General features: G+C 44.2%; 1 protein-coding gene across 1 annotated transcript in view; it reads left to right on the forward strand.

Annotated features, from left to right (window-relative positions):
• abcb4 (ATP-binding cassette, sub-family B (MDR/TAP), member 4) overlaps window positions 1-26135 on the forward strand; it is a 146659-nt gene that overhangs the window by 50936 nt on the left and 69588 nt on the right. Inside the window, exons 7-10 of the mRNA XM_078538419.1 lie at window positions 8812-8983; window positions 20541-20665; window positions 22181-22352; window positions 25210-25323. Of these exons, the coding sequence (XP_078394545.1) occupies window positions 8812-8983; window positions 20541-20665; window positions 22181-22352; window positions 25210-25323 (583 nt within the window). The remainder of the gene's footprint in view (window positions 1-8811; window positions 8984-20540; window positions 20666-22180; window positions 22353-25209; window positions 25324-26135) is intronic.

Genomic DNA, 26135 nt, shown 5'->3' on the forward strand with positions numbered 1-26135 from the left:
GTGGCTGTGTAAAATCTAGTTGGTAGCTTTCCCACTGCCTATTCACCTGCCTCTGACCTGTCTGAAATTTTACGGGGTGTGGGGGAGCCTTTGGGCCTATTGTGGTACTTGAGTGGACAATTCATGTCCATTTAAGGCCTGTCCCCACCTCCATAGGTATTTTACCCACGATAGGGAGGCCGTGCCATGTGAGAAGCCTGGCAGCTTTTGCTGCATGGTCTGGTATCGGGCAAGGATGGGGAGAGACCTCCTTTGAAGGATTCCTTTGCCCATTGGAGGCGCTCCTCCCCCAGGATCATTCCCCCCTCTTCAACCTTTCCCCACCCTCTTGAACATGCCATCCCTCTCACTGAGACGCCTGACCTCCAACTCACCTGGGCTCCTTAGAGTGGTGGAACTGCCTGTAGTCCCAGCAGCAGCCATCACGCCCAGCTGGCACTGCTTGACTACAGAGCTGCTGGCCAATCCAATTAGCTGGCAGCTCTATAAGGTGGAACTTCCTATCGAATCAGAGGTGTCAGCTGTGGCTCAGTTCATAGCACCCTTGCCTTTGAATCAGAGGGTTGTGGGTTCATGTCCCACTCCCGGAAACCAAGAACTGTGATTGTACTCGAAAGAGTTGCAATCTGTGACTGTTGATAACTCGAAAGAGTTTCCTATCGAATCAGGGGCGGAAGCCTCGCCTTAAAGCAATTAATGCTGCTCCCAGCATTAAATGGCTCGGGACAGCCATCAGGATCGTGGGTGGGCTTGCCCTCGACCTTTTAGTCGTGGGGTCCCCATAAAATCCAGCACGTGGTGTAATTGAGGTGAATACTGTAGCCACCAGTAAAAGGAAGTTAGATATGTTAGGAGCTTCCAGATCCATTTACTTCAATTAATCTTTCAATTTAAACTAAACTTAATTCTTTCACTATTTTAAAGACCTCAATCAAAATTCCTGAAGTTCATGCTTTTCTAGAGTAAAGTGCCCTGGTTCTTTAAGCCTATTGCGGTAACTAAGGGCCTTTAAACTATGTGTCAAAATAATGGCCCACTCTGAACCTTTTCCAGGGCCTCTCTACTCCCCAAAATGTGAATGGATTAAAATTTACATATTCTAACTAAAGTTTTATGCTGTTATGACGTGGCAGATGACATGTGCAGGCGGATCAAATCCACGAGGGAATCTTGATCCTGCTATCACAATGGTTTTGCAATTTGTTTTCATTTCAAGATGCATGCATTGAATCCAGAAGTGATAAGTCCACCAAGACCTTTAGAGGTAAATTAAAATATTTATTAACAAAAGAAAAGACGTCAAAAATATACATAAGATTCCTGTTACTTAATACTATAGTAAATACTAAAATTTCTACCTAACCTGACTTCCAAGTGCACCCCCTTGTAAGGCAACAGTTCAAAAATAGATTTTAAAGTTAGCAAACCAGGTCAGCACCTTTGAGGGCTGGATGCAGCAGACTCATGCAAACATGGCTGGAGGCTGTTTCACAAGCTTTTTGCTAGATGTCACAGGGCCTCTCCCAACATAGCCTTTCATTCTCCCTTATATACATTTTCTCTCTTTTTAATCTGCAAATTCCATTGTCCCATATGTCTTTGAAAATGTATTTTCCCATAATATAAAACGTTTTATGGTGCTAATATTGTCAGTAACCTTTGGGAACAACAAACACGCTGCTTGGCCTAGCTTCTCTTGTTAGATGTAAATATCCTACTATCTCTTTGAAATTCAAACTGTCCTGATTTATCTAAAAATGCAAATTCTCCTCACACCTTATATTCTAAGACTTCAGCCATGTTTATGTATTTAGCATTTCAAACCTCTCTGTCCCTAACTTATTTTGATATTTCCAACCCTCCAGACCAGCTGTTTCCAATGCAATTAATTCCCACACACAGAAACTATCTAAACCCCACTATTAACCTACTTATACAATATATCACAATAATAATATGAAAATTATTATACTTTCACAACACCCTTCTCCTTACAAGAAAACGAACAGTCATAATTTAAAAAGACTGCTTCATTTTCTTAACCCATCTTATGCTACCTTCCCAAATGCCCACACTATTACCAGGTGCATGCATTAACATAACAATAGATGGATATATACAATCTTTGGTGTCAACTGAAATCATTTCAGTGCAGTGTCCAGGTTTTAAATGTCCAATTTTCCTTTGAGCTTTAAACTCTTGCCAATGTATCTGCAATTAGATTTTCTCGTCCAGCCACATGTCTAATCTGTAGATTAACTGGTTACAGTAATAAACTCCATCTGAACAGCCTTGCACTTCGGTCTCAAAATCTGTCCAGAAATTTTAAAGGATTGTGGTCTGTATAAACAATTGCTTCTGACAAATTGTTTGCAACAGGAACCTCGAAATGCTGCAATGCTAACACCAGACCCAGAGTCTTCTTTTTGATCGTTGAGTATTTTCTTTGTTATACATTCAACTTCCGTGAAAAATACCCTATCGGTTTCTCAATTCCATTTCATTTTCTTGCCACAATACAACCCCAATGCCTAAATCACTCGCATCAACGGCCAACTTAAATTGCTTGGCATAGTTGGGTTCTGCCAAAACTGCTGTCATAGTCAATACAGTTTTAAAACTGTCAAATGCCTTCTGACACTACTGTGTCCATTGAAACTTCTTGTCTTTTTTTTTACAGTTCAGTCAATGGAGCAACCACACTGCTAAAATTTGGTACAAATTTCTGGTAAAACCCACTCATGCCCAGAAATCTCAAAGCTCCCCGTTTTGTTGTAGGCACTGGGAAATCCACGATAGCTTTGACTTTCACATCTCTCAGAGCCACCTTACCATGTCCAATGCTATGGCCCAGATATGTAATTTACGCTTTTGCAAATTCACTTTTAGCCAATCTCATCACCAAATTAACTTCTTGTAGTTGATTCAATAATTTTTCCAGATGTTGTAAATGCTCCTCCCATGTTTGACTGAAAACTATCAAGTCGTCAATATAAACAGCACAATTGCTCAATTCTGCAACTACTTTGTTTGTCAATCTTTGAAATGTTGCTGGTGCATTTTTCACGCCAAGTGGCATGATTTTGAACTGATATAGTCCATCTGGCATCATAAAAGCTGATGTCTCCTTTGCTCTCTCTGATAATTTACTTGCCAATATCCTCTCAGCAAGTCAATCTTTGTGATAAACTTTGATTGTCCCACTTTCTCAATGCAGTCTTCCAACCGTGGTATAGGATATGAATCCACTTTTGTCACTGCATTCACTTTTCGATAATCCACACACAGTCTTTGTGTTCCTTCCGGTTTCGGTACCAGCACCATAGGCGAACTCCAGTTACTGCAACTAGACTCAATGTTGTCATTTTGAAGCATAAATTCAAATTCTTTTGTACTTGTGATAACTTTGCTGGACTTAATCTAAAAGGATGTTGCCTTATGGAACCTGAACCTTTCACGTTTACATCATGTGCAGCTAACGTTGTCCTTCCCAGCTTATTCCCACAAATAGCTTTGTGTGACTGCAATAGCTTCTCCAAATCACTTTGTCACTTGCCTGGAAGGTAACTCAATATTACATTTACATTTTTAAGTATCCGCTCGTTATCCAATTTGATGAGAGGAAAATCAATTTTAGAATCCTTCATTTCTACCTCTTTCTCTTTATCTACCACCACTATAACCACCTTTTGGTCCTCTTCCCTGTCAAAGTACTTTTTAAGCATATTTACATGATGCACCCTCGGCTTCTTTCTTGTATCTGGAGTATTTATTAAATAATTTACTTCACTCAGTTTCTCTTCAATCTTGTAAGGCCTACTAAATCTTGCCTTTAACAATTCACCCAAAACTGGTAACAAAACTAACACTTCTCCTCCAGCAACAAAACTGCAAGCTGTAGCTCTCCTATCTGTCTTCACTTTCATCACTTGCTGTGATATTTTTAACTGTTCCCTAGCTAACTCACATGCTCTGTTCAATCTTTCTCTGAAGTTTGATACATAATCCAGGAGAGTAGTTTCCCAATTTTAACCCACCAATTTCTCATCAATCAACTTCAGTGGTCCCCTTACCCCATGACTAATTCAAATGGACTAAATTCAGTTGATGCATTAGGAGCATCCATAATACCAAATAACAAGAATGGAATTCTCCATCTCAATCCTGTGGATAGTCCTGACGGTACGCCCGCATCATTGTTTTCAAAGTTTGATGCCATCTTTCCAAAACCCCTTGTGACTCAGAATGGCAAGCTGTTGACTTAAACTGTTTTATCTCCTGACTGTTCATTACTTCCTTAAACAGCTGTGACATGAAATTTGAACCTTGATCTGATTGTATTTCTTTGTTAAACCATATCCTGTTTAAAAAAAAAGTCATCTCTTTCATAATTCTCTTTGTTGTAATATTTCTCAAAGATATTGCTTCAGAAAACCTTGCAGACACATCCATTACTGATTTCCACTTTTAGTCTTAGGGAGGGGTCCTACACAATCAATCATGACCCTAGTAAAAGGTTCCTCAAATGCTTGAATTAGACCTTAAAACCATAAAATGTAGAAGCAGAAGTATGCCATTTGGCCCATCGGGTCTGCTCCGCCATTCAATGAGATCATGGCCGATCTGATAATCCTCAACTCCACTTTCCTGCCTTTTCCCCCCTAACCCTTGATTTCCTTACTGATTAAAAATCTGTCTCAGCCTTGAATATACTTAATGACCCAGCCTCTACAGTCTACTGTGGTAAAGAATTCCACAGATTTACTACCCTCTGAGAGAAGAAATTCCTCCTCATCTCTGTCTTAAATGGGCGCCCCCTTACTCTGAGATTATGCCCTCTGGTCCTAGAATCTCCCACAAGGGGAAACAAACTCTCAGCATCTACCCTGTCAAGCCCCCTAAGAATCTCATATGTTTCAATAAGGTCGCCTCTCATTCTTCTAAGCTCCAATGAGTAAAGGCCCAACCTACTCAACCTCTCCTCATAAGAAAATCCCTCCATACCTGAGGTCAACCAAGTGAACCTTCTCTGGATTGTTTCCAATGCCAGTATATCTTTCCATAGATAAGGGGACCAAAACTGTTCACAGTATTCTATGTGTGGTCCAACTAGTGCCTTTTATAGTTCTAATAAGACTTCCCTATTTTTATACTCCGTTCCCTTTGAAATAAAGGCCAACATTCTATTTGCCTTCCCGATTACCTGCTGAACTTGTATGCTAGCACGTGGATCACCAAATAACAAAACTGAAGTCAATGGGAATCAGGGGGAAAACTCTCCGCTGGTTGGAATCATACTAGCACATAGGAAGATGGTTGTGGTTGTTGGAGGTCAGTCATCTCAGCCCCAGGTCATCACTGCAGGAGTTCCTCAGGGTAGTGTCCTCGGCCCAACCATCTTCAGCTGCTTCATCAATAATCTTTCTTCCATCATAAGATCAGAAGTGGGGATGTTCACTGATGATTGCACGATGTTCAACACCATTCGTGACTCCTTAGATACTGAAGCAGTCTATGTCCAAATGCAGCAAGACCTGGACAACATCCAGGCTTGGGCTGACGAGTGGCAAGTAACATTCGTACCACACAAGTGCCAGGCAATAACCATCTCCAACAAGAGAGAATCCAACCATCGCACCTTAACATTCAGTGGCATTACCATCACTAAATTGACCACTACCAACATCCTGGGGGTTACCATTGACCAGAAACTGAACTGGACTAGCCATATGGCTACAAGAGCGGTCAGAGGCTAGGAATCCAGCGAGTAACTCACCTCCTGACTCCCCAAAGCCTGTCCACAATCTACAAGGCACAAGTCAGGAGTGTGATGGAACACTCTTTCCTTGCCTGGATGAGTGCGGCTCTAACAACACTCAAGAAGCTTGACACCATCTGGGACAAAGCAGCCTGCTTGATTGGCACCACATCCACAAACATTCACTCCCTCCATCACCGATGAACAGTGGCAGCAGTGTGTACCATCTACAAGATGCACTGCAGAAGCTCACCAAGGCTCCTTAGACAGCACCTTCCAAACCTACGACCACTACCATCATGAAAAACAAGGGCAGCAGATACATAGGTACACCACCACCTGGAAACTCCCCTCCAAGCCATGCACCATCTTGACTTGGAAATATATCGCCATTCCTTCACTGTCGCTGGGTCAAAATCCTGGAACTCCCTCCCGAACAGCACTGTGAATATAGCTACACCACATGGACTGCAGCGGTTCAAGAAGGCAGCTCACCACCACTTTCTCAAAAGCAGTTAGGGATGGGCAATAAATGCTGGCCTAGTCAGCAAATCCCACATCCCTTGAATAAATAAAACCCAGCTCTCTATCCTTCTTGACAGCTTTCAACACATAGTTCTGCATGCTGTGCACATGCTTGTATGTGCTAGGCATTCGCCCTACCTGTGTGCAGAGCGCTATATTCACCTACATTAAGTTGCATTTATCAGATAGAGGCCCATTCCCCCACTGCATCAATTTGTATTCTATTTTACTCAACTAATATGCTAGCATCCAGGCATATCTCTGTATCGTCTGTGAATTTACAACCAGCTTTCCCGACATCTTCATCTAGATCATTAATGACAATAGTGAAGAAATTGTCCTAACCTCAATCCCTGCAGGTTTCCAGTAGTTAACGTTTAGTAGCAAACTTATGTCAAATTCTTTATCAACTCAAAATCTGCCTGCTAATTCCATAGGATTCAATGTAATTATGTCGTCTATTTTTTTTTAGCAAAAAGCAATTGAAAATCAGGCAGAAGTAAGATACTGCAGATACTGGAAATCTGAAATAGAAACAGAAAATGCTGGAATTACTCAGCAAGTCAGGCAGCATCTGTGCAGAGAGAAACAGAGTTATTGGGCTGGATTTTTAAATGATCCAGGATTGGAGGCAGGTGACCGTGCAAATTTGTGCCACCAGCCTCAGTGCCGTTCATCGCAATGATCCTGCCACCAAGTTATTTTCAAAGATTGGCTCAGGTCAGCTGATTGGCTGAGTAGTTGGAAGCTGTGGGAGGCCCAATAAAGGCCAATTATTTTCAATTACAGCGTCTACTAATATCATTTGAGGGGCCCTCCGGCTCAAAACGGCCACTGGGTCACAGCTGTGGCCCTTAGCTGTCTCCTGCAGGGGTTGCCCCTCCAGTATCATGGCCAGGCCACTGTGGCATTGTAAAAAATCAAAATAAACTTACCTGACCTTCTCCCTCACAGTTTCCATGCTCAGACTTGAAGCTCCCACTTTGGCCAGTACGATGGCTGATCACTGAGTGCTGGAGGCCTGGCCACTGTCCCTGATTGAAAGCATGTTGCCCTCTGGCCTTTAAGCACCAGCTCTAATTTCCATTCCAGCCCAACATTCAGGCCTGTGACCTTTCATCAGAACTAGGAGAAGTTGGAAAATTACTAGTTTTTTTCTCCTTTTTAATTCTCCAATTTCCATCACTTTATGTTTAGATGGCAGCTATCCTGCCATTCACACTTCCTCCTAGGTGCACATTTTGCTTCTTTTTTTGTCCCATTGCAATCTTTTTGGCCTTACAGCCTTTTGTCATTTATTCTCTCCTGCTCTCCAGCCTTTCACAAACCTACCCTTTTCTTCTTCTTCCCTCTCAAACCTAGGTCCAAAGTGACCTCCTGGACTAGTTTCAACCACCTAAAAAGGTCATCGAGAGGACTTTTCCAAGTTTTCTGTTACATAATTGGCCTGAGTTTTTATCTGCTTTTTTGCCTCTCCTGGGCAATTGAAGGACTTTAGGGTGAGGTGGGAATTGTATACATTGTGATGGACAAGGCATTGCAGTTGTGTGGGACAGGATGGACCAGTAGATCTTTTCCTGTCTATCATTGTTTGTATGCTTGTATTTGATGTCCAGGATAGTAACTACCGATTCTCAGCAACAAATTTTGAATGAGAGTCAGAGCTCAGTTGAGGCATTAGATTCTAGAAGGAAAATCCAGTTCAAAATGTTCAGATCTCAGTAAAAATCAGTGATACCAGCACCAGTAACACTGGAGTTCCATTTTAAGGTACACAAGACCAGTTCAGACAAGGTTTACTGGTCCCCTTCATTTCCAAGCTTTACTGATTTTTCCTTCCAATGATAACACTTTTCAGGGTGTTTACTTTGACATAAGGATTTTATTTGTGGCAGCACCAGTGTTGACAGGAAGGAATTGCAAGTGGCACCCTGGGTTAGAACATCATGCTTCAAAGTTTGAGTCCTGCTTATTCCAAAATGGTACAGATAACGTGCATTTTGCTGTTACGCCTAAATGAGAGGAATAAAAACTATTATATTTCTAACTTCTTCTAGTCTGACTTAAGAATGGTCCTTGTGTATCCAACACAAACTTTATTGTTTTATATGAAAATCCTTGTGAATAAAATTTATTTTAAAAAAGACTTGCATTATATGGCACCTTCCATGACATCCCAAAGCACCTTACAATCAAATAAGTTCTGTAGAAGTGTAGTCACTGTTGTAATGCAAGAAACACAGCAGCCAATTTGCAAAATCAAACTGCTACAAACAACATTTTGATAATGACCAGACAATGTGTTTGTAAATTCCTGGAAATAGGGAGTGTGCCATCATCCATTTGGATAGGAAGCCTATGATGATGGTGTGGAAAGCAGCGAAATTTTGTTTATGATACAAGCCAGAGAAGGGATGGGTTCAACAGACCAGATTATAAAATTTAAGAGTTGCACAGCAAAGCTTGCCTCACTGTGACTGACATTTTAGCAGATGTTGATGCTGAGTTACAATCTGTTTGTTTTTCAGTGATATCTCGAAAATAAGTGAAGGAATTGGTGATAAAATAGGCCTGCTCATACAATCATTGGCCTCCTTTATAGGTGGTTTTGTGGTTGGCTTTGTGAATGGATGGAAGCTAGCACTGGTGATTCTGGCTGTGAGCCCAGTTCTGGGAATTTCTGCAGCACTCTGGTCCAAGGTTAGTGTGGTTGGTTGTGTGTTTTATTTATAACAGAATTGTGGTTACCTAAAACATTTTGAATTTTCATTATTTGTAAAAACGAATAATTATTATGCTCTAATTTCTATCCCCATGTTTCTCCTATGGCTTTTCCCAGCTTCTACAGCATGGGCAGAAGCTCAGTCCATGGACTCAGTTGATGCTGCCTTGAACCAATCAATAATAACTTTTGTCAAGAATCACAAACCCAACCATCGTCTTAATTTCAAGAATGGTCACTGCAGAGCACTGAGACATAATGGTCAACCATTTGACAAGTGGAAGCTCATTACCATGTCCTTAGGTCTTCAATTCAAGTTGTTGAGAAATCTACACCCAACTATAGGGTTTTTGTTTCCCCAAATGTGACTATTAGCATAGCAAGGAGTGAGGTGGAGGGTTTCTGAATGTTAAAGGTTCCACATGCCAGGCTTCATTGGAAACTGGGATATGTGCAATTGTGCATCTGATTTTGAAAGGGTGTTGCTGCAGGCAGCTATGCTGAACTTTCTTAATGTGGGCACCTAGATGTGGCCCTCGTGATGCAGTTGCCTGCCGTTTTCAGGCAAATTAGGGTCCCCTTGCAAGCATGGAATGTTTCCTGGAATTGTTGATGAATGTTCCATGGGTGCAATCCTAACCTAGATGCTGGGATCGCTGGTCTGTGGATTTTCAGTATCTAGATCCACAGTTGAATCTGCCAGCACAATATTATCCAGAAAAAGGAGCAATAACTTTCATAAATTACTGGAATAGACATTTTGAGGGATTACCTTACAATGTCATTGATAAATCAATATATCATTGATAAAGATGTTGACTAGGTTGGGCTACAGTGGAGAACCTTGCATCACTCCTCTTTCATACTGAGTCTTTTGTCTAATATAGCACAGCTCTTAGATCTGGTGTACAGATCCATGATAAATTCTGTGGTTTTGTTTTATATTCCCATAGTTTCCAACTTCATGAGCAATGTATGAGATGCTAGAGTCTCACATAATGAGCTCCAGATTGTAATCTGTTCAGCTGGATTTTTAGAGCATAGAATAAGGTGTCTGAAAATAAATACATTTTGTTAAGATAAATTTGAAATATTTACAGAATTTTAAAATTTAATGGCGTATGTTGACTCTGAAGTCGCCCATTGTAATCGTGTGACCCTCTCAGCAGATTTCCAGCCAGTTTGTGCTTGGTTTGTTTTTATGTATCCATGAGGTCAATGACCTCATATCCTTTGCATCCTGGCAGATCTTTCCCGGTTTTTCATGTACAAAAGTAGACAAATAAACATAAAACTGTGCTGCATAAATTCCATCCTGATAGCCTTATTTGGTATTGTCTGATGAGCTAATATGGTTTAAAATATCTTTGCCTTGGGTGTGGCTGAACTTTGAAACTGGTTGGAAAGGAAAACGCTTTTGCCAATAAGGCTATCTCAAGCTACGGTGAAAGTTCAAATATCTCGTAATTTTCAAACACAACAATTATCCCTCACTCACTTTTCCAGAACTGCTTCATCCAATTCAGGATTGCAAGAAGTCAGAGCCTATCCTGACAGGCAATGGCACTGGGTGGGGTACACCCAGGACAGGACGCCAATCCATCACGGGGCACACAGTCACACTCGGGCCAATTTACCATAACCAATCCACCTAACCAGCACATCTTTGGACGGTGGGAGGAAACTGGGGCATGCGGCGGAAACCCATGCGGACACAGGGAGAATGTGCAAATTCTACACAGACAAACACCCGAGGTCAGGATCAAACCCAGGTCCCTGGAGCTGTGAGGCAGCAGCGCTAACCACTGTGCCACCGTACCACCCGCAATTAACCTTATAACTCAAAAATATTTTAAAATATGATCAAGTATTGGATAAATAAAAACGCACAGAGCATTCCTAAGTTCATAGTGCTTTCTCCATTTGCTGAAATATTCAAGTCAAAAGTGATTTTGTTTAGAAACTGCAGTTCTCAATGGATTAATTACAGGTAGACTTTCCAACACATACTTTTTTTCTTTCAGGGGATGTGGACAAGTTTGAAAAAAAGACAACAGGGGGGAGTCTCAAGGCATGTGGGAGGAGTTCTATTTTGAGCTGTTTGAAGGGGCATCCTCTTAATTATCTGCTCAAGACATGGAGAACAAGGCTCAGCTGAGTACTTCTCTCATGGATCAAATGCCCATTGATGGAGTATTGCACCTTTTGGTGCGCATTCATGTGAGAATCCATTAAGTTTTGGGGCTTCACTTGAATTGGTCTGATTGGCCATCTGTACCTGACAGAGGCATGTAAAAAGAGAATGAGGATCAAACAATCAATGTTTGATTGTATGGCTGCTAGACAGAAGCTACATGAGCACTACAAGATTTAATATTCTCAGTTTAATGGTCATGGCTTAGGGCATGAAGCTTAGTCATGACATTATAACAAGGCTAGGGTAGTGTCTAGACTAATGGAAGCAAGCTGACAATAGCCTGGTTATAGCACATGATGAACTCATTCTGATCAAAACCCTCTTTGTTAATGTGCAGTCATGTCAGAGGGCTGTTCACAGCCACTTGTGAACCTCCAGGATGTGCTTCAGTTGCAAGGGATGGCCTTGGAATGCCATGTCTACACTGAGGGCAGGCCAAGGGCTTTATACTGGCTTCCTGGCTTGGAGATGGAAGGTGGACATTCAAGGGGAACATGCAATGATGTCTCAAATCTATTCGTTCACAGGCACAAGGAAGAGTGGACTGAATGCAGGCTGCAGGCAACGTTGCCTTCTTGATAGCTTTGAAATGAGTGAGGAGAAGAAGGGCCCATTGCTGTTTGGCACTGCCCAGGGGGCACTGTTGACCTGAGGAACAAAAGCCATCAGGGCCCCAGGAGGACCCAGATGCTGATGAGGAGGATCCACATCCATGGAGATATTTGGCGTGAACAAGGGTCTACAGAAGATGCAACTTATACATGGAGATGAGTGAAAGACAGTGCCACAGACACCTTCACTTGTCTAGGGATGTGTTGTCTCATAGTTGCCAAATTCTCCATGAGGATCTGATGCTGCGTGGACTTGGAGGCCATCCAATGCCAGTTGTTCTTAAGGTTACTGCCACACTCAACTTTTTGCCAATGGGTTCTTCCAGGGTTCCACTGGGGACCTCTACAGAAATCTCGACAATCGGCGACACACAAATGCAAAAGGGAGGTGACTGATGCCCTTTCCTATAAAGCTCATCATTACGTGTAGTTCAGTGTGGATGAAGCAAGCCAGGCTGCCAGAGCTGTGGAATTTACTGCATTCTCAGGCTCCCTGCAAGTGCAGGGCACTATTGACTGCACGCACGTGGCCTTGAGAGCTCCCTGGCAGTAGTCAGTGCAATTCCTTAAAAGAAGAGGTTTTCACCCTCTAAATGTCCAGCTGATCTGTGATCACAGAAAGCAGATCATTCATGTTTGTGCTAGGTTCCCATGACTCTTTCATCTTGAGTCACTCCCAGATGCCACAGATCTTTGAGGGCTCTCAGTGCATAAATGGTTGGATCCTTGGTGACACGGGTAGCCCCTAAAGACGTGACTAATGATGCCCATTGATTGTCCACAGATTGCATCTGGTGAGAGATACAATGCAGCACATTCAGCCACAATGCCCTTAATAGAGCAGACTATTAGCCTCTTAAAGATGCACTTCAGATATTTGGACCGATCAGATGATTTTGTCCAGTACTCAGCACAGAGGGTGTCCTACATCATCATTGGTTGCTGCACCCTGCACAACCTTATGTTACATAGGGGGATGAATTGCCACATGGAGACATGGATGAGCTACATGTCTCCTTGGATGAGGAAGATGTTAAAGGAGATAAATTTGAAGAGGGCAAGGATTCAGACGAGCCAAATGTGCCACTGCATGGGCACGACATGGAAAACGTGCCCATGATAATCTCATAACAACAAGATTCCAGAAGAAATAAGGTGAAGGCAAGCTGCTATAAGTGCAGTTCCCCTGAGGCGTTGATGCAAGAGAAACAGTAAGACCTTCACTGTCATCCTCAACATCTCAAAAGGTCATCAATCTCAAAATGAGAATGAAGGAAACATAAGTTACCTTCAACCCTAAAGATGGGGTAATCCTTGGAAGCTGCAGTACTATAGGGAGCACGTGGATGCTGTGTTATGAAATAAGCACTGCACCAGCACTGACTGTAAACAACTACATGTAGTTCAGCCCTTTCAACCATGGTGCGAAGAAGTCACTGGCCATGGCAGCCTTCGAGGCATAAACGCGACTGCATGCATCAAAGCACTCATGCCTGTGTGACAGGAGCTTAGCAAGGCAGCTTGAAGAGGGAAAACATCCGTCAATTGTTATCGCTTGTCTGTCTGAAGATGGGGCTACATCAGGACAGCACCGCCTTTCCAAGTGCCAGCTCTCATGCATGATTAATGCAGAGGCCGCACCTTGATACTGAGCACTAGGATGCCATTGGACATCAGGACACAGTGATCTGTTACACGACAGTATGGACACTAACATTAGCATTGTACTCGCAGGGAATGGTTCAGCAGTACCATCGTGTCTTAATTGACAAATACTCATTACCCCGCATTCGTTGGAAGCATCCCAAGTTTATGTCCTGCATTGCCGTGGTATCTAGGAGAGATGTGGCCCAGTCAGTTTTGATACAGCATTCAATTCTAACTTTGTCCCATTGTAGATACTGATGAGCACTCAGGAGATGTGGCTGAGCATCACTTTCATACCATTACAGTCCTCCACGTTTTCCATATCACAAAGTTCAATACTTCCTAATAACCCTGAGACACTGATTGCATAGTCATGTAAGGAAATCCATATCGATTGGAATTCTGTAACCTAACATAGGGATTCCGTCAAGCAGCGCTAGGCATCCTTTGAGGAGCAAAGCAACATCCTCAGAGGTCATTGGCCAGCAGCATCTGAATGAGTGCACACCTCTGACATCACACACTTTAGCAGACATTTCAAATATTACTGAGTGGAAACAACTTCCATGGCTCAGTGTCATGCATGGGGAGAGTGGGAACTAAGAAAGGAATCTTGTTGAGTCTGAAAAGAGTAAACAAAATAACACTGCAGGGAGGCATGAAAGGCTATTGTGTTCAATGACGATTAATACTTAACCAAGCCTCACAGTCATAAAATAAAGGTCATTGCCAGGTGCACTTGGGTGAAAAGACTCCTATGTGGCTGCCGATGCACAAAGAACACACCTTAGTGCTGTAACATCAGGATAATCACTAACTTTCCAAGAACAATTCTCATGAGGTTACATAATGTGATCCTCAGATACAAGGCTTACATGTACATTGTCCAACTATCATTTTCAGATAGGAAGTTCCTTTGTTCATGTCGCTGATGTGGAACTAAAGACGATTGACTGAGATGAGATTGAGTGAGACGACATGGAGCTTGAGAGACAAGATGGGAGATAATTGGGGTTGGGAGTTATTTGGTCCCCTTGAATGAACGCGGGACAGTGCATCACATCGATGAGCCATTCTGTACCTGCGTCTTTGAGGGATAAAAGCAAAATATATTAATAAAGGTGAAAAGTATATACAGTGATTGAAAATCCATGCCACCATTGTGCATTCAGAACTTCATAATTTTTCTTATTCTACCATTACGTCTTGATGCAGCCCAACATCTACAGCAGTAGTGGTGGCAGCCTGCTGACTGCTGGGCCCTGTTGTCTAAGATGACTTTGGTGGACGTCCTCTGGAGACCTGAGGCCTGTAAAGCCCTGGCCTGCTAAGGGCCTCCTGCTCTGGGTAGAGCACCTTCCTTGGCCTGACCTGCTGGAGTGGATGGGCTCACAGGCAGAGGGGGTTTGGAGCGGCAGGACACCCTGGGTGGGTGGCCCAGGGAAGTCTGGCTGACGCTCCTCCTCACTTTGGGTGCCCAAGGGTCCCTCCCTGACGCGTTGAGGAGAAGGGGCATCTGGAAGGAGGTTGAGGTGCCCCATCCCTTCTCGCCTGCCAAAGCTGGAACGCTCCTATGGCTAAAGTGATTGAGTGAAGTCTGAGTGCAAGTCTAGGAGAAACAATGTGTTCTGCTGGATCTGGGTCTTTAAGGCGGCTGCCACCCTTCCTATGGAGACTTCAATGTGCTCGCATGCCAGAGCCACAACATCAGACAGAACATAGATGGACTCCTCCATCCTTTATTCCAGTCTGTTGAAGGCCTCTGACAACTCTGCCTGATGTTCCCCTGCCTGTCTTTGCATCTCCAACATTTGTCTTAGGGCCAATTGCATCCTCGTCATCGGACTCAGCCTCAGCAGGGGCCTGGTCTCCATCAGTCCTCCAAGTGCCAGAGACCTCGGCTGTCACTGCCTCCACCAGCTGCAGGCACATCTTGGCGAGGTGTTCACCAGATAGTGACCCCGAGCTAGTGTGTCTGCACTGCCGGAGTGCAGGTGAACACAGCAATGGATCTTCATCTGATGGTTCCTCAGCATCCTCGTTGGAGGTGGTCTGGAGGCTGGGGTTAAGTGTTCTGGAGGAGGATTGGGGGTCAAGACCTGGTGAACACAGCACACAATCTGGTCCACAGCAGGAAGAGGCAGGGACATCTGAGGTTGCCAGCACTCGGAGGACTGCTGGAGGCCATGATTCTGCTGAGTCCGAGTCAGATGATGAGCCTCTGGACGTGGTCCTAAATCAGTTGCTGGATCTGCAGCGACAATCAAGGGAATATCAGGAAGAGATGTCAGCTGCTGAGATTGCAATGTATGAAGGAGGAGTCCGTCTGCCTTCAGTCTGAGGTGATAGTGCCGGCATGCCAATGTACCGAGGCCAACACTGGAATGTTGGCAGCTGCCATGGAGACTTTGGTCCGTGACATCAGTCCTGCACTGCTGCAGTAGTGGCTCTCCATCGCTGTAGCACTTGGTGGTGTCGATCAGTAGCTACGCAAGAGTGGGGTGGGGCACCTAGATCTCACTCCAGCTGCCCCTTCTCCTCAAGGAGTCAGCCAGGGGCCCCTGGGAACCCATAGGGAGGAGGGCCAGCAGCTGGACACCCCAGAGCCATCCACCCTGGTGACTCTGGGGCCCTCTGGCCAATCTAAATCCCCTCTTCCTGTGACTCCATCACCTCCAGCTCCACAGGCTGAGGAGGGAGCACCTGCCCCACAGCTAGGCAACCAAAGCAGGTCGGTGCCCTCAAAGTCTCAGCCCTCAAAAGGACTCTCGCCAAGGTCATCACACAACAGGGCATAGGGTCAGCAGGCTGCCTCTACCTCCGCTGTGGATGTCAGGGAAGCACCAAAATGTAACTGCAGGTTTAGGACAGTGAAAAAGATTTAGGGGCACAATGGTGGCACGGGTGTTCACAACATTATATAATGTACACAATGTAAATAGAATTGTACCCATTTCACATCTCTTATGTAGCCTTCTTTTAATGATGAGGTGGGCTGCTGTCAATCAGGTGTGATACCATGGTGCCGCTCGCTACTTGTTACAGATGTCGCTATCACGGGCCTCTCGCCGATCTAGTGTGTTTCCATATCACATCACATCATTTTCAACATCAGTGATGTCTCAACCTTAATGTTAAGTATGCTTGTGGAATGAACTTCATTCACATGCCTTGCAGGGTCATGTCACCTTTATTCTTGGCTGTGTAAGATTGAGGCTGAGGTGTTCTCCTATCTCGCCTGCATTCTTGAGAGGTGAAGCTGCAGTGTGCAAGGAGAGATTTGATCATGCATGGAGAAGGGTCATATATCGTGCAACTCCATGTGCTCTCTTTCTCTCGGCAGGGTTTTCATGCTATGAGCCCATACTCAGAACTTGTTTGCACTGCTGCCAGCCAGCTGTGTTTGTGATTTTCAGAGTGTACATCTGCTGAGCTCACCAATAAGGTGATGAAGCTCGACCCCTCTCTTCCACATTCTGATCCTGGCATTCCAACATCCAACCTTGAGCGTCTCTCACCCTGCAGTTGTGTTTCTTGAGGGGATAAGGCTATCGTCACAAACTAGGGATGAAGAGCTGTGAGTCCCCTCACTTGAGCACTCACCAAAGATGCTAAATCCAAATGGTGATGTCTGGTGTGCCATAGAGGCTTAGAGCATGCTCTGGAAGCGCACACAGTTTCTTTAGGGAGTGTGGAGGAGAGCAGTGGGATAGGAGCGAGGATGTAATGAAGCTGAAGTCTGCTCTTTATTAACAGACGTGTGCCCTTCAGGGTTTCATAGTGTGTATGCATTTTGGACTTGGCAAAGGCCAGAGCTGGCCATGAGGGTAAAATGTCAGTGTTAAAGAGGAGGCATTTTAATGTATGGCAGGCAAGTGTTTGACATTGTCATGTTCAGGCAGTCCACATCCATATTAAGCTGAGGATAAATGCAGGCCAGCATGCCAAAACTGAGGATGCCAGATGTCAGTGTGATTTAGAAGAATGCACAGCAGACAACGGAGTCATTTCTAAATGGATTCACTGCAGCAGGATGTCACCGGCTGCCTTGTCCCAAGTGCGATTTATCTGATTCACCATCGATGTGACACAGAGTGCATTGATCCGTTGTCTGAGTTGGATCTCCATGAGAAGCCTTGTCACAGTGAAGGCCTACAGCTACAAAACCACTGAGGATCGACCAAGAGCTCCTGCCTATTGTATAGTTGCTGTTGCGACTAGGATGCTGGAGAGACACTTGAAAAGGCAGCACCTTCTGACGTCTGATGCCAGGACGCCCTTCTCCAGTTAGCACCTTGTCTAAACAAGGACACATGCTGCCGAGGGTTTGCCATCCTTCCAAGGATCAGGACAATGTGAGCCCAATGTGTAACTATTCACTGTCATATCAAAGTGCATGGGCAAAATGAGGAATAACAATGCTGGTGCTCATGCTGGCCCATGATGGAGGGCACTTGTCCAAGAGGGTATTCACTACAACTTGTCATTCTTCTGGTGGCTATCAGGGCCTCACACACAGGCCTTCCTTGGGCCACCCATGCAAGGCCTGTTACCCTGCAGCCTCGGTTTCCACGAACTCATCACCCTCATCCTCTTCGAGGTCCTCCTCATAAGGGGAGACATGCAGCTGTTCCATCTCATCATCTGGCGAGTCCTCCTGCCTTAGCTGTGCCAGGTTGTGCAGTGCGCAGCAAACCATTATGATCCATGAGACCCTGTGGGGATTGTTCTGGAGTGCTCCGCCAGATCTGTCCAGGCATCTGAATCGCCTCTTTAGGATCTCTATGGTGTGCTCCACCAATGCTCAGCTAGTGGCATGAGCCTCGCACCTTCTCTCTGCAGGCGTCGCAGGCCGCCTCACGGGCATCATCAGCTGCTTCTTTTGCGGGTATCCTTTGGTCCCCAAGGAGCCAGCCCTGGGCTCTGTTTGGTCCCTCGAAAATATTGGGATCTGCGACCTACTCAAAATGTATGAGTCATGGACACTTCCTTGGTATCTCACACAAACCTGCATCATCAGGTCTTTTATGGTCGCAGATCAGCCGTACATTGAGCGAGTGGTAGCCTTTTCGGTTTAGTTATTGGAATGCCTGTTGCCAGGGAGCTTTTACAGCCACATGAGTGCAGTCAATGGCACCCTGCATCTGTGGGAATCCGGAAATCTCAGCAAAGCCCGATGGTTTGGTGTCCTAGCTTTCTTGATCCCTGTTGAAGTTAATATAATTGTGGGCCTTGGCAAAAAGGGCGTCTGTGACCTCATGAATGTATTTGTGCATAGACGCTTGAGAGATCCCACAGAGGTCCCAAGTGGAGCCCTGGAAGGAGCCACTGGCGTAGAAGTTCAGAGCAGCCATTACTTTTACAGCCACCAGCAATGGATGCCCTCCCGTGTCCCCGTGGCACAAATTCCGGGAGAATGTGGCAATTGTGAGTCACCAGATCCCTGGACATGCGGATGGTGGCACTGAGCTTTCACTGCTAGGCCAGCTTGGACCCTCCCTCTAAGTATGGAAACCTCACCAATTGTCCCAGAGGAGCTTGAAGTTCAGATTTCCCTCCCTCACAGACCTCTCCATTCACCCCTTGCGTCCCTTGGTTCTGTCGCCCTTCTGGAGCATGTCTGTTTGTTAGCCCTGAATATTGTGAAGTGGATGTGCCTATGGCCCATGTGGACCTCACCAATTCCCAATTTGAGGCCACTTATTCTGTTCAACATATACCTGCCGCACTCTCCCCCCGGTCATGTGTCTGAGTGCAACTTTCCCCACTTGTACGCCCCAGCATAGGCCTGGCCCTGCAGCCCCTTCTGCTGCCTGAGGCCACTTTCCCTCCACTTCTCCAATATGGGCCTAGCCCTGCAGCCCCTTCTCCTGCCTGAGGCCACTTGCCCACTTCCCCAGTACAGGCCTAGCCCTGCAGCTAATGCAAACCTACTTCTGCCTTACCACTGGTCTGGTAGATACAGACTTGCCTGTAACAACCAGCTGAGAGGCAAGTGGTGCTGCCTGCAGAGCCTGGTGCTGATTCCCACAAGTGCTGCGTAATGCAAGGTAGGCGAACTAACCTCGAAGTCATGAGCGAAGTGCAGGTGCTAGGTGCACGTTGCTTATATACTGTTGTAAAGCTCGTTGTTCTAATTGCATGCTGATGTAACTGGATGATCCAGTGTGGGGGATGATTCTGGTGAGGTTACCTCATAATGACATGCAAAAACATTGAAATGGCGTTCCCAATGTGCTGTGCCGGGAAATGACGGCTGAGCGCACAATCGTGACCTGGTTTTACAACGCTGTAAAACCGATTTTTGGTCTTCTCACGATATTCTCTGCTCCCGCCCACCATGGTGCCTGCCTCGAATGGGGCTGGAAAATCCTGCCCACTGAGTTTTCCCAGCACTTGCTTGTTTTTATTAAAGGGGAGAGATTCTCCTGCTTGGACATATGTGGTATTGTGCTGCTTCTTGATGTACACAGAATTATTTTCTGGGCATGTGCATGCATGTTTTTTATCCCACGAGCACATTGTTAATTTAATGTTCCCTCTCAGGTCTTTTTTGCGTTGAGGTTTTCTTGTATATCAGTTCTGAAGATCAATTAGTAATGGAAGTGATTTTTGATAATCAAGGGGAATTCTTAATTAGAAATGCATGTTGCAAATGTTTGTGGTTTGTTTGACAAATTCAATTTCCCGCCCCAAATGTCAGCTGTTGTGCATTTTTTATATAGCTCCGCATATTTTAGAGGCTTCTTTAACACTTGAAGTTGGAAGAGCCTTGAGCCAGTCATTCTTTGATAAGAAGCAGGGAAAGGTATACAGTGACTGAATGGTTTGATTGTGTGGCGGATGAGTGGGACAGGATCCTGCTTGGTGAGAAAGTTTCCCTCTCTGCCCTCCTCCATCCCCCCCATGGTTAAATAGCTTTCAGACTCATGCATGAGATTAACAGCCACTGTTGGGATGAACTTCAAGTCAATCAAATGACATTTTCTTGTTTTTTAATGATGTTCGCATGACTTTTAATATTTGTAATGCATCAATGGATGTGAATCATGACATTTTTACTTTTTTTGAATGATTCAGGTGCTGACTTCATTCACAAAACAAGAACAAAATGCCTATGCGAAAGCTGGAGCAGTGGCAGAGGAGGCATTGTCAGGTTTCAGAACTGTGGTAGCTTTTGGAGGACAAAAGAAGGAAGTTGACAGGTTGGAATTTTTATTTAATTTCCCAAGAATTGATGATAGCGGGGGGTGTTTGATGGCACTAAAGTTGTGATTTTGCAATGGAATTTATTGGTGTTGTACAGCACATGCTTATGCACCATATCTAAATGCAGGACATTTATTTTACAGTCTTACCCTAACTCTATCCCAAACCTTGAAAGATGGAACAGTACTTCAATTATTTTGCCACCTTTATGCTAATCATTTACTGTTCTTTTTGTGTGTCATCTCTCCAGTACACATGAATACATGTGAATGAAAGGCAACTGGTAACCAATATTGCAAAATCTGAATGGAAAGTTTTACTTATCGTACAGAGTCCCACCACACTCTGCATGTTTCCACTTGTTAGATACAGTGCTTTCCTGTATGCAAATCGAAAATATATAGGTTAGGATTGACAATCCTAACTTTATGTACAACTTTAGAAGCACATTTGGGTGGTAGCAACAAAATGGGCCCTGAACAACATGAGTGGACATATATCACCCAGTTGAATGTTTTACATGCCTTTTTGAGTGAAGCAGCTGGCGAAATGAGCATTTGTTGGCAATCATCATAAGGCCATATTCTAAAATTAGGCAAAGTGTAGGCTACTGTTAGCTTGCCACTCTTTGGGGTCAATCTTAATCTCAAAGAATGGGTGGGTCAGGATGGATGGGATGCTAATTTCTTTTTAAATCCCAAATCCCTATCAACTCAACTCCAACCTGTCCAATTCCTGAGTCAAAGGAGGCAGGACAGTCTCAGCCCCAGGATTTGGGAGTTGGTAATTTAAATATTTTACTGAGGCTGGCTACATCTAATTTAACTCCCATCCATTCAAAAGCTCATGAAGTCAGGGATCAGACTACATCCCAGGATCAAGGATTTGATGCCCCGCACCCTTCCTAGAAGCTCTTGCACCTATCCAGAGTCCTCACTGGCTGACTAGAGGCCAAACGTTGTCAATCAGCCTGACTACAGATTTTATCCAGACTTCTGGATTTCCTGTTTGAAACACCTCCCACCATGTCTCTAAATGTGTTTTTTCTGTCTCTATGGGCAGCATTTTACCCCCGTTGGGGGAGTTGTTTGGGAGCAGGTGTGAGCGAGCAGGTTCCCAATCGGCGCCCCCGATTGGGGGCACGCTACCACTTTACGTGGGCGGGCCAGTTAAGGCCCGCCCAGCGTGACGTCCGCTCGGAAGCGCTGAGCTCTTCCTGTGCAGGCAGGGGGAGTTCCCTGCGCAGGTCTGTGTGCTCTTTCGCGCCCGCCGAACGGCAAATGTAAATGACGTGGGTGACGTCAGTACGCCCGCCTGACGTTACCCCACGTCAGCCAGCAGGCCCCGCCCCCACTTGCTGACCGGAAAATGCTGCCCTATGTCTCATTTCGACCAGAATGAAGGTAGGTGGTTAGAAAAGTTCTCTGTTCATCATATTGTAAAGATGAACCAAAGTGGTGTAGTGATTGGATTATTTTTCCAGTACCTAATTATATTCACCTTTTTTGAAGGTATCAAAAAAATTTAATTGAGGCTAAAGCGGTTGGAATCAAAAAGGCTATTACAATGAATGTAGCAGTGGGTTTCACCTTCTTTATAATCTATGCATCATATGCTCTGGCATTCTGGTATGGAAGTACCCTCATATTGAATCAAGAGTACACAATTGGAAAAATGCTAACAGTAAGTGACATTTTATATTATGTTAAACACTGAGAAGTGCTAAAAAAATTCCTTAAGGTTGTGCTTTTCCCTTATCCTGTTTCTGATTCTTTAATTTGCCTGCCTGTTTCAAACTCATGGGATACAAATTAGTCTGCACCAATTCGGACTCATTGCTGCATGAGCAACGCATGTCCAAAATAAGAAGTCCAAGGACTAATTTATTTTGTTCCTCAGGGCAGATGCTGATATTGGTCATACCTCCACAAGCAAATCAAGATGGAAAGAAGCAATTTAGCATTGCCTGCCTTGATGTTAGTGGTAATCTGCTAAGTCCCAGGCAGAGAGATTGTAGGCGGCTACTGGGTTGGGGTGGGTGATCACGATGCCTGTGAATTTGGTGAACACTCCTGCTCCTCCTAACTGAAGGGTTCTTTCTCAAATGTTCACAACTTACCTTTTGTTAGCGGCCACAGGGGCCGTTGAAGAATTCTGAGAGGACATACCCAAAGCCTGCTCATCAAGAGCTAATTCTGTAAAGGAGTTTGATCTTCAGAAGACATTAAGTGCTTAATTAACACATTCAGCTGTTTTTGGTGTTTGTCTGGGGAATGTCTACAACGTGTGCCTCGCAAATTTAGCAGTGGCACCAACACCAGCAAAGATTTGGTGCAAACCATCCCAGGCCTAAATTAGGCTGTTTTGCATCCAATTTATGTCCAAAAGACAAGTGCAGTGCTTAATAATTTGTACCATTCTTATTTGTTTGAGAGTATGAACAGCATGTAGCCCCTATATCTGTTGACCTAACTGTCGACAAGGATGTGGAGGAAAATGGCCCCAATTAACTTTACCTATGATTTACTTTTTCTGCCTGTGTGGTAGTGCCTCATGTCCACTCGTGAATTTCTCCTGATATCCTGGCTGAGATTGGAGCCCCATGTGTAGAGAATTATGGATGCAAATATCAATATGGGTTACATCTTGCCAGAGTGGGCATCTCATTTAACACCAAAGATAAAATGCAATATTTTTAAAATCTCCAACAACAATTAAAACCTGAATGAATTAGATTTTCTTAGGCAAGGGGGATTAATTGTTAATCATTTATCATTACCATTGTTATTAAAAGAGCACAAACACTCATAATTACTAAACTTGACTTTCTTACTAAACTTGACTTTCTGTGGTCAATTAACATGCAAATGCAATAACTTCATGAAAGCATGCAGATATTAAGTGTGTGATACCATTTTTGTGAAGCCAATGGTGGAGCAAATCATCCATCATGCTGTGGTGATTCACAGTTCCCAGGTTAAATTCTCAGTAAATTTTATGGTTTAAAACTCATTGCATATAGCTTCACACACTGGGAATTAAAATCAGAAATTCAGGAACAAGTTAAGTACCCTTGAGCTGCAGCCCACAAACTTCTCATCCATTAAAATTAATGAACGGAAAATTATCCTAATAGTGAATTGGAAACCCAGATTTTGCTCCAGATTTCCTACTATGGGAGCCTACCACAGAAAGCTTTATCCCAGAATCATTATGTTATAAAATCTACCTCTAGAATTTTTAGGCTTACGTTTCTGAATACTTACAAATTTAGTTATCAGTCAGTCATTTGTGCTCTGCCCAAAGGCAGGTCCTTGGCTCATTGCCTGCTGATGCTTCATCCTCTGCCATTTTCTTGGCAGTGGTAGTTTGGCATTTCCTTCTGCTCTCTGGAGCAGAGCGGGGAGGCAGGTCTCAAGGCTACCTCAGCTAGATTGGGAATCAAACCCATGCTGTCGGCATTATTCTAAACCACACGCTAGATATCTGGCCAACTAAGCTAACCAGCCTCCCTACTTACAAATTAATCTTAGTAATATCAGTGGAATAATAAGCTTCTTACCTAAGGAAGGATATACTTGCCATAGAGGGAGTACAACGAAGGTTCACCAGAGACTGATTCTTGGAATGGCCGGATTGTCCTATGAGGAGAGATCGAGGAGACTGGGCATGTATTCAGTAGAGTTTGGAAGAATGAGAGGTGATCTGACTGAAGCATACAAAATTCTTGAAGGGCTCAACAGGCTAGATGCAGGAAGGATGTTTCCTCTGGCTGTGGGGGGTGGGGGGCTATATCCAAGGGGATACAGTCTCAGAATAAGGGGTAGGCCATTTAGGACTGGGATGAGGAGAAATTTCATCACTCAGTGGGTGGTAAATCATTGGAATTCTCTACCCCAGGGGGGCTGCGGACGCTTAGTCACTGAGTATCTTCAAGACAATGATCAATAGATTTCTAGATAGTAAAGATATCAAGGGATATGGGAAAATGTTATTGTGGTAGAAGATCAGCTATAACCTAACTGAATGGCAGAGCAGGTTCAAGAGGCTGAATGGCCTCCTCTTGCTCCTATTTCCTCCTTTCCTATGTTCTTTTTAAGTGAGTGTATTAGCCAAGGAGCTACCAGCCAGGGGTTGTATTATATGTGCTGTTCAGGGTTTATGATGGTGTAAAGTTTTATAATGTAGTGCTTCCAGCATTGACCTCTGTACAAATTGAGAGTTCAGGTGCCAAGAGCACAAATCAAGAATTCACTGTTGGTGAGGCAGTTGGCCCAAAATTTAATGTCCAGTAGGGTGAGCTGCCTGTGGAGGCATTGCAGGTGCCCTGAGTATTTAGATGAGGTGTGAATTTAGGCTGGTCTCAGGCGTGCACTGCTCATCCAAAAATGGGCCTAGACTGATTTCAACCCTAAGATTTTTAAAGAACAATAATTAGATGATGAAATTCAGACCAGGAACAAACAAATAGCAATGCTAGCATTCTTATGCCAGTAGCAGCAGCCTTTTTTAATTTCCATGCTTATTTTTAAATCTTCAGGTGTTCTTTTCAATCCTGATTGGCGCATTTGCCATTGGCCAGACTTCACCAAACATTGAAGCACTCGCCAGTGCAAGAGGAGCAGCATATGTGGTCTTCCAAATTGTGGATCAGGTGACCTTATCATTTCATCACAGCACATGTAAACTATTGTACACTGATGAGCACTAACTGGAATGAGAGCCTGAGAAAAATGTTACCTTTCACTTGGACCACTGATTGGAGCTAGGAATGGGAAAAGCTCGTAAACAAAGCAAAATGCAGTCAAGCATCAAATTTACATGCACAATATATTTTGTGTGGCCAGGAATCCAGAATGTAAAGATTTATTTTGTACATTTAAGCCCCTAGATCCCTGGATGGATGAAAATTATAGTGAAATTAAAATTGCCCTATTGGACTCCATTGCACCTGTCAGCTTCTCTGCTCGTCAACACTTCATCTTAATCAACAGTGTTGTCAAGGACAAGTGCTCTGTTTCTTCTAGATGGCCTGCCTGTGGACAAAGTTTGAAACCAGTTATAGAGTAACCAGTTGGTGCCTTTAGTAATAGTGTTCTGTTCACCAGCACTGTTCACAATTAAGTGTTGGATTCTTAAAAGGCTTAGGGTCCAGGCTGGAGTTGGGCGGGTGCGTAATTTGGCACTGCCACCTCCATGCTGGTTTCTACCAGAAACCCCGCCCTGAGCCAGTTTGAATGAGAGTGAATCATGGGCAACAATCGATGGGTAGCCAGTGAAGCCAATTGTCAAATTTTAAGGGTTCTGCAGTTCTGATGAAGAGTCATACAGACTCTAAACGTTAACTCTGTCTTCCTCTCCACAGATGCAATCAGACCTGCTGAGCTTTTCCAGCTATTTTTGCTTTTATTTCAGATTTCCAGCATCCGCAGTATTTTGCTTTTATCGATGGAATTTAAGGAGCCT

This window comes from Cetorhinus maximus, chromosome 3, assembly GCF_964194155.1.
Source record: "Cetorhinus maximus chromosome 3, sCetMax3.hap1.1, whole genome shotgun sequence".
Classification (NCBI taxonomy): domain Eukaryota; kingdom Metazoa; phylum Chordata; class Chondrichthyes; order Lamniformes; family Cetorhinidae; genus Cetorhinus; species Cetorhinus maximus.